We start from the raw sequence: 13,876 nt of genomic DNA on the forward strand, positions 1-13,876 counted from the left end.
GCAAATAAAACAGCCGATATCATAATGCCGTTGTATAAATCTATGGTGCGGCCGCATTTGGAATACTGTGTACAGTTCTGGTCGCCTCATCTCAGAAAGGATATTCTAGAGTTGGAAAAGGTTCAGAAGAGGGCAACCAGAATGATCAAGGGGATGGAGCGACTCCCTTACGAGGAAAGGTTGCAGCATTTGGGCCTTTTTAGTTTAGAGAAAAGGCGGGTCAGAGGAGACATGATAGAAGTGTATAAAATTATGCATGGCATTGAGAAAGTGGATAGAGAAAAGTTCTTCTCCCTCTCTCATAATACTAGAACTCGTGGACATTCAAAGAAGCTGAATGTTGCAAGATTCAGGACAGACAAAAGGAAGTACTTCTTTACTCAGCGCATAGTTAAACTATGGAATTTGCTCCCACAAGATGCAGTAATGGCCACCAGCTTGGACGGCTTTAAAAGAAGATTAGACAAATTCATGGAGGACAGGGCTATCAATGGCTACTAGCCGTGATGGCTGTGCTCTGCCACCCTAGTCAGAGGCAGCATGCTTCTGAAAACCAGTTGCTGGAAGCCTCAGGAGGGGAGAGTGTTCTTGCACTCGGGTCCTGCTTGCGGGCTTCCCCCAGGCACCTGGTTGGCCACTGTGAGAACAGGATGCTGGACTAGATGGGCCACTGGCCTGATCCAGCAGGCTCTTTTTATGTTCTTATGTTCTTACTTTGCCAGGAAAAGCTTTACCTGTGAAATGTCCATGCACCACACAGCTGTTAAAGGCACAGTGGCGGTGGGGAATTCTAGCAGTCCAGCTGCAGTTTTCCTTTAATCAAAGCCATAATTTCTCAGGAAAATATGTGTTTCTCAGCAAGTTTGAGAAAAAACACTAGCATCCTCTTTTCACAGTGGCCAACTTGATGCCTATGGGAAGCCTGCAAGCATGAAGTGAGTGCAAAGAGCATTCTCCCCTCCTATTAGGGTTGCCAGGCTCAGGGCCTGATCCTGATCCTGTATCTTTAGGAGAAGAGAGAGTCAGCCAAGTGCAGGTGTTCTTGCAACACTGTAATGAAAAAACCCACAAGTTGGAATTCTCCCTTCCCTCTGCACAACTTTTAAAGATACAGAAGACTTCTTGGAGGCCGCAACCAAGAGGTCTTCTGTATCTTTAAAAGTTGTGCAGGGGGAAGGGAGAATTCCACCTTGTGGGTTTTCTCATTACAGTGTTGCAAGAACACCTGCACTTGGCTGAATTTTCTCTTCCCTTAAAGACACAGGATCAGTCTCAGGCCCTGAGCCTGGCAACCCTACCTCCTATAGTTTCCAGCAACTGGTATTCAGAAGCATCCTGCCTCCAACAGTGGAGGCAGAATATAGCCACTCTGGCTAGTAGCCACTGTTCGAGGAAGTGGGAATGGAATGCGTGCTACCAATGGCTCTCATGCCACCCGCCACCTCTCTTACCTCCTTCCTTCCATTGTCCTTGATGTTTCTGTGGATGGCCCCCATCAGTTCAGCCACTTTCTCTTGCAGAGGTCTTCCCGTTGAGAATCCCATCTGAAAAGCATGGACCTTGGCAACCCATTGCCCATTTGCCACTGCCCGGCAGGTTGCCGTGGGGTTAGTGAGGTAAAATGCCAGGCCAGCAGAGAACTGCAGCAGCTCTGAGGACGTGAGGTTGACATCACCAGCTGTTTTGTTTGTCAGTGCAAAAATATCTTGAGCAGAGAGACACTGAGAAGGGACACAGAGAGAGGAGTGTTTTATGTTGTTATTTTGATTCATTTTTTAAAATGTTTTAATAATTCTATGTTGTTGTTGTTATGTGCCTCCAAGTCGACGGCGACTTATGGCGACCCTATGAATCAGCGACCTCTAAGAGCATCTGTCATGAACCACCCAGTTCAGATTTGAATTCTATACATATAAAAAAATGTTTGTAGGTTTTCCATTTGTAAGTTGCCTAGAGAATTTTGTTGATGAGTGAACAGTTGGTTGGCCAATGTGAGGACAGCATTCTGGACTAGATAGGCAATTGGCCTGATCCAGCAAAGCTCTTCTTATGTTTATATAAAATAAATAAATATGGGTTATATAGCCAGTGCTAACCCTACTCAAAGTAAACCCATTGAAATCAATAGCCATGCCTAGCTTTGGTTCAAATGGATCTACTCTGAGTAAAACTTAGTTGGATACAAGCCAATCTGATGAAGAGCTCTGTGTAGCTAAAAAACTTGGATATACTTACATGAAAATAAAAGATACGATCTTCCATATGTGTGTCATTCTTTCAAAGTAAAATGAGAACAATGCCCTGACCTCTAAGCATTGTTGCTCAATGCTGAGGCATTGCTGAGAAAAAAGATTTACGCAGGAGGACCAAGCAGTCCTAAATGACACTTCCTGTTTCTTTCTTTATCATAAATGTCTTTATATGGAGGAGATGTTGCAGTATTTCTTGGTTTCATTAGGACAGCCTTTGCCAACCTGGTGCCCTCAAGATGTTTTGGACTAGAACTCTCATCAGAATGATGGCAGCTGCAGTCCAGAATGTTTGGAGGGCACCAGACTGGCGAGGGCTGCATTAAGAAGTGAGATGTTGTTTTGAGAGCAACTCTTGTCATGGTTAGTGTGTTAAATGTGTGGCATGGAAGTTACTTCTACTGAGTCGTATCATTAAGCCTGGCTAGACACTACAAAGGCGGTTTAAATATTTTAATATACGAAAATGCCATGTGTCAACTGAGCCCACGTCTGTCACCCAAGGCTGGCATTGCTTCACTAGGGTCTCATGTTTCACGGCCCTGATATCTGAAATCATTTTCTATCATTACGCAGAAGTATTGTTGTAACTGAACTCTCTCCCTTCCTCAATTTTATTTTCTGTGAAGATAAAGGTGATAGCAGCTCCACTGAAGATGAGGCAAGAGGACGGGTTCAGAACACTCTGCCCATCTGACAATAAAGAAATCTGTCAATAACTCTAGGGATGCTGGACTTTGACTCAAAATGGGAAAGCTCAATGCAGGCATCACTATTTGAGTGACAGTGACAATAGTGAAATGTACAAAACTGAGGCAGACTCACTCTCCTCAGCAAGCTGGAAGAGGTCAGAGCTGAACACAATGGATAAAGGCAGCCCTCTCAGCAGAGGGTTGCTTGACAGCGGTAGTGTAGTGGCATATTCAGAAGTGCAAGGTCCCTTCACAATAGTCACAGCCACACACCTTCCTCTTTTTTGCTGCTGGTTTGAGAATGAGCTCCTTGTTAATGACTTTTTCCACAACAACAGACATCCCTAGGATCCAATAAGCATGAAAGGGGGGATATTAGCTACTGAAAAGAGTCTTCTCTGTACCTGAGTCACCTTCTTTCACTCTGATTGGCTCCAAAAGGAAAAGGAAGCATGTTGGAAGGTTCTTCTCAGTGGCTAATACACTCCCCTTTCAGGCTGATTGGCTTGTAGGATGCTGGAGACATAGGGACCCTGCTGGGACTCTGCTCCCCAAGAAGTAAGGGGTCTAAGACCTCCTGAGACCCTGGATGACTACACCCGTGCTTGACAGCAGTGGTGGTGTGGACTCTTTCTACTTGAGGGGAGGGGGAAAGTATGAAAATGGTGCTTCTTCAAATGATCAGAAGGAACCTTGCATGATATGAAACAAGGGGGCTGAAAGAATCAAGAAGCATGGGTCACTCCAGTCCACAGAGGAAGGAGAGGAGCTGTGAAAGTCTGAGACACTTCCTCTTCCATGGGGAAGTGCAAGGAAGCTTCTTCTGGTTCAAACCCATCAACAAGCAACGAGGAAATTGATAGGTTTGAGCCCAGCGAGATCAAGGAGGAGTTCTATCTGCCAAGTGGATCAGGAAATAAGAGAAATGACTGAAATCTGGGCTCAGTCAGGAGGGCTGAAACCAACCTTTGGGGAGTTGGCATCTCTCTGGATATGATATGAAAAGGAACATTGGGGGGGAAGCCCTCAGTGCAGCCATCCCCAACTTGGTGCCCTCCAAATGTTTTGGACTACAACTCCCGTCAGCCCCTGCATCATAGGGCTGTGCTGGGGGAGGGGGTTGTAGTCCGAAATTTATTTATTTATTCATTTATTAAATTTATTAGTCACCCATCTGGCTGGTTTAAACAGCTGGAAGGCACCGGGTTGGGGAAGGGTGCCTTAAGGGTTTGGGACTTGGATATCCAAAGGATCATCTCCTCCTGTATAGCCCTGCCCATCCCACTAAGCTCAGGACAGGAGGCTCGGCTTTGTCTCCCACTGCTGTCAGAAACACAGCGATGTGGACAGGTACATGGGGAGTAGGGTTGCCAGGTTCTCACTTCTCCCTGCACAACTTGTAAAGATACAGAAGACCCCTTGGAGGCCGGGCCTGGCAACCAAGAGGTCTTCTGTATCTTTAAAAGTTATGCAGGGGGAAGGGACAATTCCACCTTGTGGTTTTCCCCATTACCGTGTTGCAAGAACACCTGCACTTGGCTGACTTTCTCTTCTCATAAAGATACAGGAGCAGTCTCAGGCCCTGAACCTGGCGACCCTAATGGGGAGTGGGAGGAGGTAGGGGGGTGTTCCACTTCACTATGGGAAGCTTCTCTGGGAACCCCCCTCTAGCACAAAGTTAAGCCCTATCAAGCTTAAGTTTAACTGGAGATTAGGTTTCTCTTTTCTCTGCAGTCTAGGATTTTTTCCCCAAACCTGTTATTTTATCCATCTGTTTCTTAAAAATCCACTTCCTTGTTGCTTTGTTGACTGATTTTGTTTTTAAAATCTCTGCCATAGCTCAGTGGGAGTGCATCTGGTTTGCAAGCATAGTGTCCCAGGTCTCCAGCATCTCCAGGTAGGGCCGGGAGATACTCCTGCCTGAAACTTCAGAGAGCTGCTGCCGGTCAGCGTAGACAATACTGAGCTAGATGGACCAATGGTCTGACTGGATGTAAGACAGCTTTCTGTATTCCTATGATGATAGTACGATTGTTTTCTGATTAATTCTGAGGCATGTTTTGATCTTCAATAAGCCTTTTCAGTAGAGATCTGATCCCAGTCTGCATCTGTGCTGGAATTGTTTTTAAGATGTTTGTAAATATTTTTTTTTTAAATATGGTTTAAGATGTTTTGTTTTTAAGCTGTTTTAAATATATTTTTTAGTGCTTTATTGCTTGTTTGCCGCCCTGAGCTGCTTCTGGGAGGAAGGGTGGGTTATAAATTTAATCATCATCATCATCCTGAATATTGTTAAAATCCCTAGGCTTTTTTAAGATGGAAAGGGAAGGGCAATATTTTTGCAACATAAATAAAATAATTAAAATAGAAAACTTTTTTCTCATTTGTCCTTCACCACTTAGTAAGAGAAATGTAGAAGTGCTTCTGAATAGGTGTTGAAAGCATATATCTCCTGCACATGACTAGTTGCACCCAGAGTAGGGATAAAAGGCACCACAGCTAAGCTTTTGCAGTGCTTAATTCACAACCATCTCCTCCTTCCTCTTTCAACAAGCCTTTTAAGTAGAGACCTTATCCCAGTCTGCATTTGTGTTGGAATCACTTTTTAATATGTTTAATATATTGAATATAACAAGAAAATATAATACATAAGTAATCAACAACTAAAACAATAGCACTACCAATAAAATAATTAACAGTAGGATGAACAGTCACATATTCCCAAAAACTTGAGTAAAAAGGTGGACCTCTGCACGCCTTCTGAATACACCCAGAATGTGTGCTAGGCACACATCTAAAGGCAGGGAGTTCCAAAGTCTGGGGGCCACGATGGAGGCCCTCTCATGTGCCACTGCCCTGCAGCCTTCTGAAGGCAGTGAAACCACCACCAGCAAGGCCTCCCCTGCCAACCTTAATTCTCAGGCTGATCTTTATTTCTTCTGTTTTAGCAAACATCTGGAAACTAATTTTATAAAGGAACAGAGGAAGGTGCCTTATAGTGAGTCAGATATGTTGGTCCACCTAGCTCAGTACTGTCAACACTGGCTGGCAGTGGTTCTCTGGGGTTCCAGGGAGGGGACAATCCCAGCCCTACTTGGAGATGCTGCCGAGGACTGAACCTGGGAGTTCTGCATGCAAAGCAAATGCTGTACCGCTGAGCTACGGCCCTTTCCTAAACCTTGTTTGCCCATATGTGGAATAGATACTGGTTTTATGTAGGATTGGGGTTTTTTACTTTAAAAATGAGTAAAAACCCCTTAGTCACTGTATCAGCTTCAAAATATTTGTAGTCAACTAAAAGTCTATATAAGAAAAAAAAACAGTGTTTATACAGAACCAGACTAAAAAGCACGGCATTTAAAGTGCAGGGTTGTAGTTGTTTTAAATGCAAACAGTGGGGGAATGTAACCCTTTCAGTCTCTACTGCAGACCTGAGAAAAACCCCTCCTCTGAAGGTGCTGCTCGAATTTGGAGGAAAATCCCCCACTGGTGCCAGTGGGGCATTTCCCTCCTGTCTACTCAAAGCAAATGCCAGTTTCGTAAGAGGGGTTTTCCTCAGGATGTCTGCAGTGATTGCAGCAATCATCAGCCTCCAGAGCTGACGTTATCTGCATGCTTTGTCAGAGGCCCTTCCCCAACTGTGCTGTTTTAGATGGCTTGTTCAAAACACCTTCAGTTGAAAACTTCCTCTTTTTCCTGTTTTGATGTTTTAGGGCAGCTTTCGCCAACATTTTGGACTACAACTCCCATCAGTCCCAGCCAGCACATGCAACATGGGAGTTGTAGTCCAAAGCATCTGGGGAGGCACCATGTTGGCAAGGGCTGTTTTAGGGTGAGCAACTGTACATTGTTGCTTTTGATAGTTAGCTGCCTTGAATTTCTTCTTTAAAAGAGGTGGGATGCAACCTTTGAAGAACGAAATCAAATCACTCCAGCAGGTGCAACTTGTCTCACCCTCCGCCTCCGCCTCCCCTCTGGCAGCATGGTTACACCTGCCAAAACTCCTTCTACAGCACCATCCGCTAAGGAACTGGAGACTGGCTGTCTTCCTTTGCATCTGGCTGTCACCTCTCTCTCATTCTGGCTTTTGAGCCTCTGTGAGTGAGTAATCCCTTCCTCCCTAGGGTGAGCATCCCTCTCTTTGTGCCAAAGTGGGTGGCACCTCAGGGTTAAAGCTGGGATGCCACCTGGTGCCTGACGGTCTGCTCTAGAGGGTATCTGGCGACTGAGCGTGATACTGAAGGAACTCAAGACAAAAGAGCCAGTCTCTCTCTCTCTCCTCTCCTGGCACACATGACTGGATGCCGGCATGTCTCCATGTTGTCAAACAGGAGGAGGCAGAGAGACACAGCAGAAACGACTTGGCCGCTGTGCTCCACGCTCTGGTAACTTCCAGGCTGGTCTATTGCAATGTGCATTCTACATGGGGCTGCCCTTGAAGACGACTCGGAAACTTCAGTTGGTCCAAAATGCAGAGGCCAGATTGAGGGCTGGGATTCCCTTTAGAACTCACATAGCCCCTGTTCCAAAACAGCTGCATTGGTTGCCAGTTGGTTTCTGGGCCCGATTCAAGGTGCTCACATTAGTGCTTAAAGCTGTAAATGACTCGGACCCGAAATATCCGAGAGTCCACCTCTTTCCTTACAGACCTCGCCTCAGGTGTTAAGACAAGCAGACAGGGCCCTCTTCCTCATTCCACCACCCTCAGAAGCTCAGGGGGGTGGCAGCCCAGGAGACAGCATTCTCTGTGGCAGCCTTAAGCTGTGGAATTCCCTCTCCACAGAAATAGGACTGGCATCTTTATGATGTGGTGTAGGCTGAAGACACACCTCTTTACCATGGCCTTGGGCATCTGAGATGCATAGTTTCAGGACCCACCCTAATCCTATCATTTGTTTTAAACCATTTTTTGAAATTGAATTTTAACATTGCTGTAGCCTGACCTGTGATGAAGGACAGGCAAGAAATCAAGTGAAGAATAAGAATAATCTGCTCTTATTTCCCCCCACACACGAGAGAGAGAGAGAGAGAGAGAGAGAGAGAGAGAGAGAGAGAGAGAGAGAGAGAGAGAGAGAGAGTCCACGCCCAACAGGAATATAAGTACCAGAAATTTAGAGGGAACCCTGCAAAAACTTACATGCTGGAGCTGGGCTAGGGAGGGAAGGGATTTCTAGAAATCAGCATGGCCTGGGTGCCCCCTTGGGTAGCCACCCCACCCCACTACACCCCAGCACATAGAAAGAACATTGTTTGCATGTGTGTTTGGAAATAAAATGCAAAGCTGCTTCTCAAGTTTAACTTTTCATTTGGAGAAATAGCCAAGAGCTGCCAACAGAGCTAGCGCCTTTGTACATAGGAAACTGCCTTATGCCAAGTCAGACTTCATATGTAAAGTTCTACTCCTACTGGGAGGAAGGACAGGATACACATCTAATAAATAAATAACGTATGAAGATGTATACATTTGTAAATAGCCAGTGGATGCACACCTAAGACCGTAAGAAGAGCCTGCTGGATCAGACCAAAAGTCCATCTTGTCCAGAATCCTGTTCTCACAGTGGCCAACCAGGTACCCCAAAAGGGAAGGCCACAAGAAGACCTGAGTACAACCTCCAGGAGCAGCAGCCGATGGCAGCTCCCCAGTACACCCCCATTTCCAACTAGGAACCTGCCTTTTATGTTCTGCTGTGTCTACAGAAAGAAGTCCAACACTGGAGACATTCAAGAGGCAGCTGGACAGCCACCTGTCGAGGATGCTTTGATTTGGATTGTTGCATTGAGCAAGGGGCTGGACTAGATGGCCTTATAGGCCCCTTCCAACTCTACTATTATATGATTCTATGAAGTCAGATGCTTTCCATTTAGAAAATCATTGGATTGCTCCTCTTCCGGGATCTAAAGGAACAAGGAGGTTGGACAACAACCTCTGCCCGTGAAATGGTTGCACAGTTGCTCCTGAACAAAGAAGACAGCGTAAGGTTAGATAAGCTAGAGCAACCTGGCACCTTCCTGATGTGTTGGAGTGCAACTTCCATCCATGCCAGCAAGCATGGCCAGATGATGGGGGGGCTGCACAGACACGATGGCTGTGGCTGATAGGGGTAGACTGCTTCTTACCATGGAGGTTCCATTTAGTTATCATGGCTAAAAGCTATTGACAGACTGCTCTTCCACGAAACTAGATCCAAGGCTACAACTCTATGCATATGTATTTGGAAGCAAGTTCTGTTGAGTAAACTGGGACTTAATTCTGAGTAAACATGCCCAGGATCACTCTGTGACTTTTTTTTTGTTTTTAAAGAATGTAAGAATAACCTTGGCGATCAGATTTAGAGTGCTGGACTAATCCTCTCCATCACAAAAAAAGCCCACACATATATCTGCATAAAATTTGCATGTGCTATTTAGAAATATTTTTAATTTAAGAAGAAATCCAGGACATTTCACCATAACAAGCCAGTGTTGCAGTGTAATGGTTAAAGTGCTAGACTGGGACCTGGGAGACCAAAGTTCAAATCCCCACTCAGCCATGTGCCACCTTGAGCTTCTAAGAGAAAAGATGGGGCATAAATATATATTTCTAAAAAACAGTAGGGACTATGACCATGTTGAGACTTGGAGTGAAGAGCCCTTCAAACAGAGGACGCCTTCAAACACAGGACCGTTTTCTGGAAAGTAAGACATGTGGCTACCCTACCTACCCTTGGATGGGCTCTAGCTGAGCCTCCTGAACAATAACTAGGACAAAGCAAACATGGGAGGCCTGGCAGAGTTTCCCTTTCATCCCTGTTCTGCAAACAAACAGATCAAATGGGAAAGGAAGAGGCACAATATTTGAATGCTTTTGATGTGCTGGAAAAGCAGAGCCCTGGCATCACAAAGGTTGCCTCCTCCTTCATCCCATCTCCAAACTGATCATCATAGCAAAAGGATGTTTGTTCATGCAGCCCTTTGGATACTGGGAGGGGGCAATGGTGGGTTTCTGTGTTTCCTTCTAGCAGCTAGAAGAGGGGTGGGAATGCCATTAAAAACAGAAGTGTGAAGAAGGCGGTGCCCATCCTTCAGGGCACAATTTAGCTGGAAGTTCTGCCCAAGCTCCACTGAAATGTGCGGGGAGATGCACAAGAGCACAGTATGGGCAAGGCTATCAGTGGCTACCAGCCACGATGGCTGCTGGCTGGGTACTGTCTCCAGAGCCAGAGGCGGCTTGGCCCTGAATGTCAGTTGCTGGGAATCCAAAATGGGGAGAGGCATTTGCACTCAGGTCCTGCTTCTGGGCTTCCAAACAACTTCTGGCTGGCCATGGTGAGGACAAAAGGCTGCACTAGGCAGGCCTTTGGTGTGACCTAGGCGCAGGGCTCTTCTTGCATTCTTAGCGTTACTTCCGTCGGCACAGGCCGCCTCACAGTTTGTCTCCAAGGAAACACAACCCCATTTTTCACACTAGCATCATGCTCAGCTCATTTCCTTGGCATGAGAAAGTGCTGGAGGCTTACAGCATTTTTGTCCTGTTGGGACTATGTACAAGTCAACCACCAGCGCATGACTACAGGCGAACAGCATGTGATTCTACCAGGGAGCGGACCTGCTCCCCTTTCCCAGCAGCAGCCCAGGGAGCGCTTCTTTGCATCCAAAGCACCTTCTGCCAGTTTTCTCTTGCTCTGTCTCTTCCTGTTTCTGATTCACATGTGCATCTTGCATCAGCCCTTCTCTGGAGGTGCGGAAGTTGCCTTCTCAGAGCCTTGGTGGCTTACGTTCAAGAGAGATTTCCCAACCATTTGGTTCCATGGAGAAAATATCAGCCCACCAACCACCCTGAGTCATTTATTTATTTATTTATATACTGCCCCATAGCCGAAGCTCTCTGGGTGGTTCACAACAATTAAAAACAATAAAAGCAAATATACAAATTTTAAAACACAAAAAACAATTTAAAAACACAATTAAAAAAAATTAAAAACAATCGCAAACAATCTCCCTAGCAAAAAAGAGAGGTGCAGCAACAACCAGGAGATAGTCTGTCCCTTTTCAAAGGATGGTCTACTCACAGATGGGAACAAGCTGTGACCATTCAAGGAAAGGAACACTGCACATGATCAGAGGCACTCCTGTGCAGGGCAGACTTCCAGGGTTGCAGCCAGGCTGGAAGTCTAATTAAAATTCCAAAGACAAACATCTGGGAGGAGGAGGCAGATCTGCTGTTGGAGGCTATCCATGCTTTCCTAGTGGCATGGTTATATTCGCTGGAGATCCCTGGCTTCTGTGTACCAGCTACCTATGCTACTGCAGCCTTCAGCGAAGGCTGCTGTGCTGTGCGCTTGACTTAGCTAGGCTTCCCTCTCTCCTTCAAACCCTGGATGCGGCCATTGGCCTTGCAACTGATTTGCTCAGGCCCAGCAAAGGTTGCCAGCAGTTTTTCCGACAGGGCTGTCCAAAGATGCAAGGAAGTGTCTCTGCTGCATTTCAGTTTACAGTGAAGTGGTTAAAGGCACAGAAGCACTGAAAGCAAAACCAGTGGCAACCCTAGACACATCTCAGATCTTGTTAACATATCACATACCTGCTGTGGATTTTCTACAGTGCTCTTAAGGGTAATGGTGACTTTTAGCATAAAAGAAGGTGTTAAGTTAAAACTGAGAGTCAGTGTGGTGTAGTGGTTAAGGTGCTGGACTATAACCTGAGAGACCAGGGTTCGAAGCCCCACACAGCCATGAAGCTCACTGGGTGACCTTGGGCCAGTCACTGCCTCTCAGCCTCAGAGGAAGGCAATGGGAAACCCTCTCTGAACACCGCTTACCATGAAAACCCTATTCAGAGGGTCACCACAAGTCAGAATCGACTTGAAGGCAGTCCATTTCCATTTTAAGTTAAAACTGGGAAGATGCTTTAGGGTAGAGTCTTTGGTCCAGCCAGGGAATTCACCTTCAGGCAACTTCACCACACCCAGTCAGTTTATTATGCCCAGGGGAACTCTTTTCGTTTTTACTTTTCATTCGTTGCTATTTTCCCAAAGACATACTGAAAAGTTTGTAAGCATGATTAGCAAAATCCTTAAAAAACACAAAACCCTTTTTCCCTCTAAACACTTGCATGCAACCTGTAATGGGCGGAGGGGGCAGAGAAAGAAAGGAGATTCACTTGTACCAGGGAGGAATGGGATCAATTTATAGTCTAGAGGTTTGTTAATAATTGACTGAATTCCTGGTGAGCCTGAAGTACCATTGAGAATTCTTGCAAATAATGCCTAATGAGTTGGAGGAGAGCTCTTCCAGGTGACAAAGAAATGTGTGCACACCCTTAAGGCAGCCGGTTGCAAAGGAGAGGCATTTGAACAAGGACAGTTGGTCCTGCAAGGGTGAGGCATTGTGGCTTTTGCTGGAATTTCCTCTTCCATGCCATCATTAAAGACGAGATCAGCCGCGCAAGACCTTCTCTAGGTCCCACCAGTTAGGACAGTGAGGCTGGTGCGGACCAGAGAGAGGGCATTTTCGACTGTGGCCCCCACCCTCTGGAACTCCCTTCCTTTCGATCTTCGCCATGCCCCTTCCCTGATAGGTTTCCGCCGGGCCTTGAAAACCTGGCTGTTCAGGCAGGCCTACGGGACCTCTGGGGTAGATTAGCTTTTAATACTGATATTAAGTATTATTATGATTCTTGTGGTTTTATTGTATTTATTGATGAAATTGTACGTCGCCTAGACTGGCCGTTGATTCGGCCAGATAGGCGACTCAGAAATAAAATTTTACTTTTTACTTTACTTTATTATAGTCCTTCCATCCTCCTTCATTAATTTTCAGACCCTTATCCAGGTTGCTGGGAGTGTCCCAATCTGCCGAATAAAGCCAAAGTATCTTTTTTGGGGGGGGGGAGTACAGTTGAGGAAGGTATCTGAAGTTTCCCGGACACAGTTTTTCTACATTTGCAAAAGGGTACCTCCCTTGTGGTATTTGATCCTATGGCATCCCAGATGTTGATCCTCTCTCCCCAAACATCCAGCTAAGCAGGAAGGGCTGTAACTCAGTGGAAGAGCACATGCAAAAGGCCCCAGGTTCAATTCCAGGTGGAGGTCTGCAAATGCTCCTGTCTGAGGAGCCACTGGCTCCGTGTGCACCATACATCAAAACCACATGGCTTCCCCTCCCAAAGAATCCTGGAAACTGTAGGCTATGCCTCACAGAGCTACAATTCCCAGCACCCATAACAATCTACAATTCCCAGGATCCTTTGGGTGAAGCCATGTACTCTCAATGTCTGGTGTATACATAGCCTCTGCCAGTCAGCAGTATAGATGGTACTGAACTAGATGGACCATTGGTTTTCTGACTCTGTAGATTCCTAGGTTCCCACAATGTGCCTTTCCCTGCTGAGGGGAGCCCCAGTCGGAACAGCCATTTTAGAGAGAGGGGGCTCTGGGTCCTCATCTAACCCCCCCTTAATTCCCAAGGGCCCTCCAAAATAGATCAAGCTGCTAGCTTTTCAATCAGCTCCTGTAGCTGCACGTTGTTGCTTTGATTTGGATTCCTGCATTGAGCAGGGGGTTGGACTCGATGGCCTTAGAGGCCCCTTCCAACTCTACTATTCTATGATTCTTTTCAGAGCAGCTTGTTCAGCAGACACAAATGCCGACTTAATGCTGCAACTGTAGGTTGTTATGGGTGCTGGGAATTGTAGCTCCGTGAGGGGTAATCTACAGTTTCCAGGATTCTTTGGGTGGGAAGTCATATTATTTCCATGTGCTTTCAATGCACGGTGCGTACACTGATGAAGCTGTTGTTAAAGGCACAGCTACAGGGGACGGCTCCAAAATTGGCAGTCCCCAAAATGGATATTCCCTTCAGCTCCCCAGCTGGGTCAGTCAGCTTGCTAATAGGGCTGTTGCCTTTTCTACTCCTGTGCCTTGGACAGCTGCATGCTAGGCAGAAGTTCAGTTGGTAC

At 46.1% G+C, this 13,876-nt stretch overlaps 1 protein-coding gene across 1 annotated transcript in view; it reads right to left on the reverse strand.

Moving 5' to 3' along the window:
• SLC39A4 (solute carrier family 39 member 4) overlaps positions 1 to 13,876 on the reverse strand; it is a 38,269-nt gene that overhangs the window by 21,337 nt on the left and 3,056 nt on the right. Inside the window, exon 2 of the mRNA XM_061607131.1 lies at positions 1,452 to 1,721. Within this exon, the coding sequence (XP_061463115.1) occupies positions 1,452 to 1,721 (270 nt within the window). The remainder of the gene's footprint in view (positions 1 to 1,451; positions 1,722 to 13,876) is intronic.

The sequence above is a fragment of the Rhineura floridana genome, chromosome 1 (genome assembly GCF_030035675.1).
Source record: "Rhineura floridana isolate rRhiFlo1 chromosome 1, rRhiFlo1.hap2, whole genome shotgun sequence".
In the NCBI taxonomy this organism is placed as follows: Eukaryota; Metazoa; Chordata; class Lepidosauria; order Squamata; family Rhineuridae; genus Rhineura; species Rhineura floridana.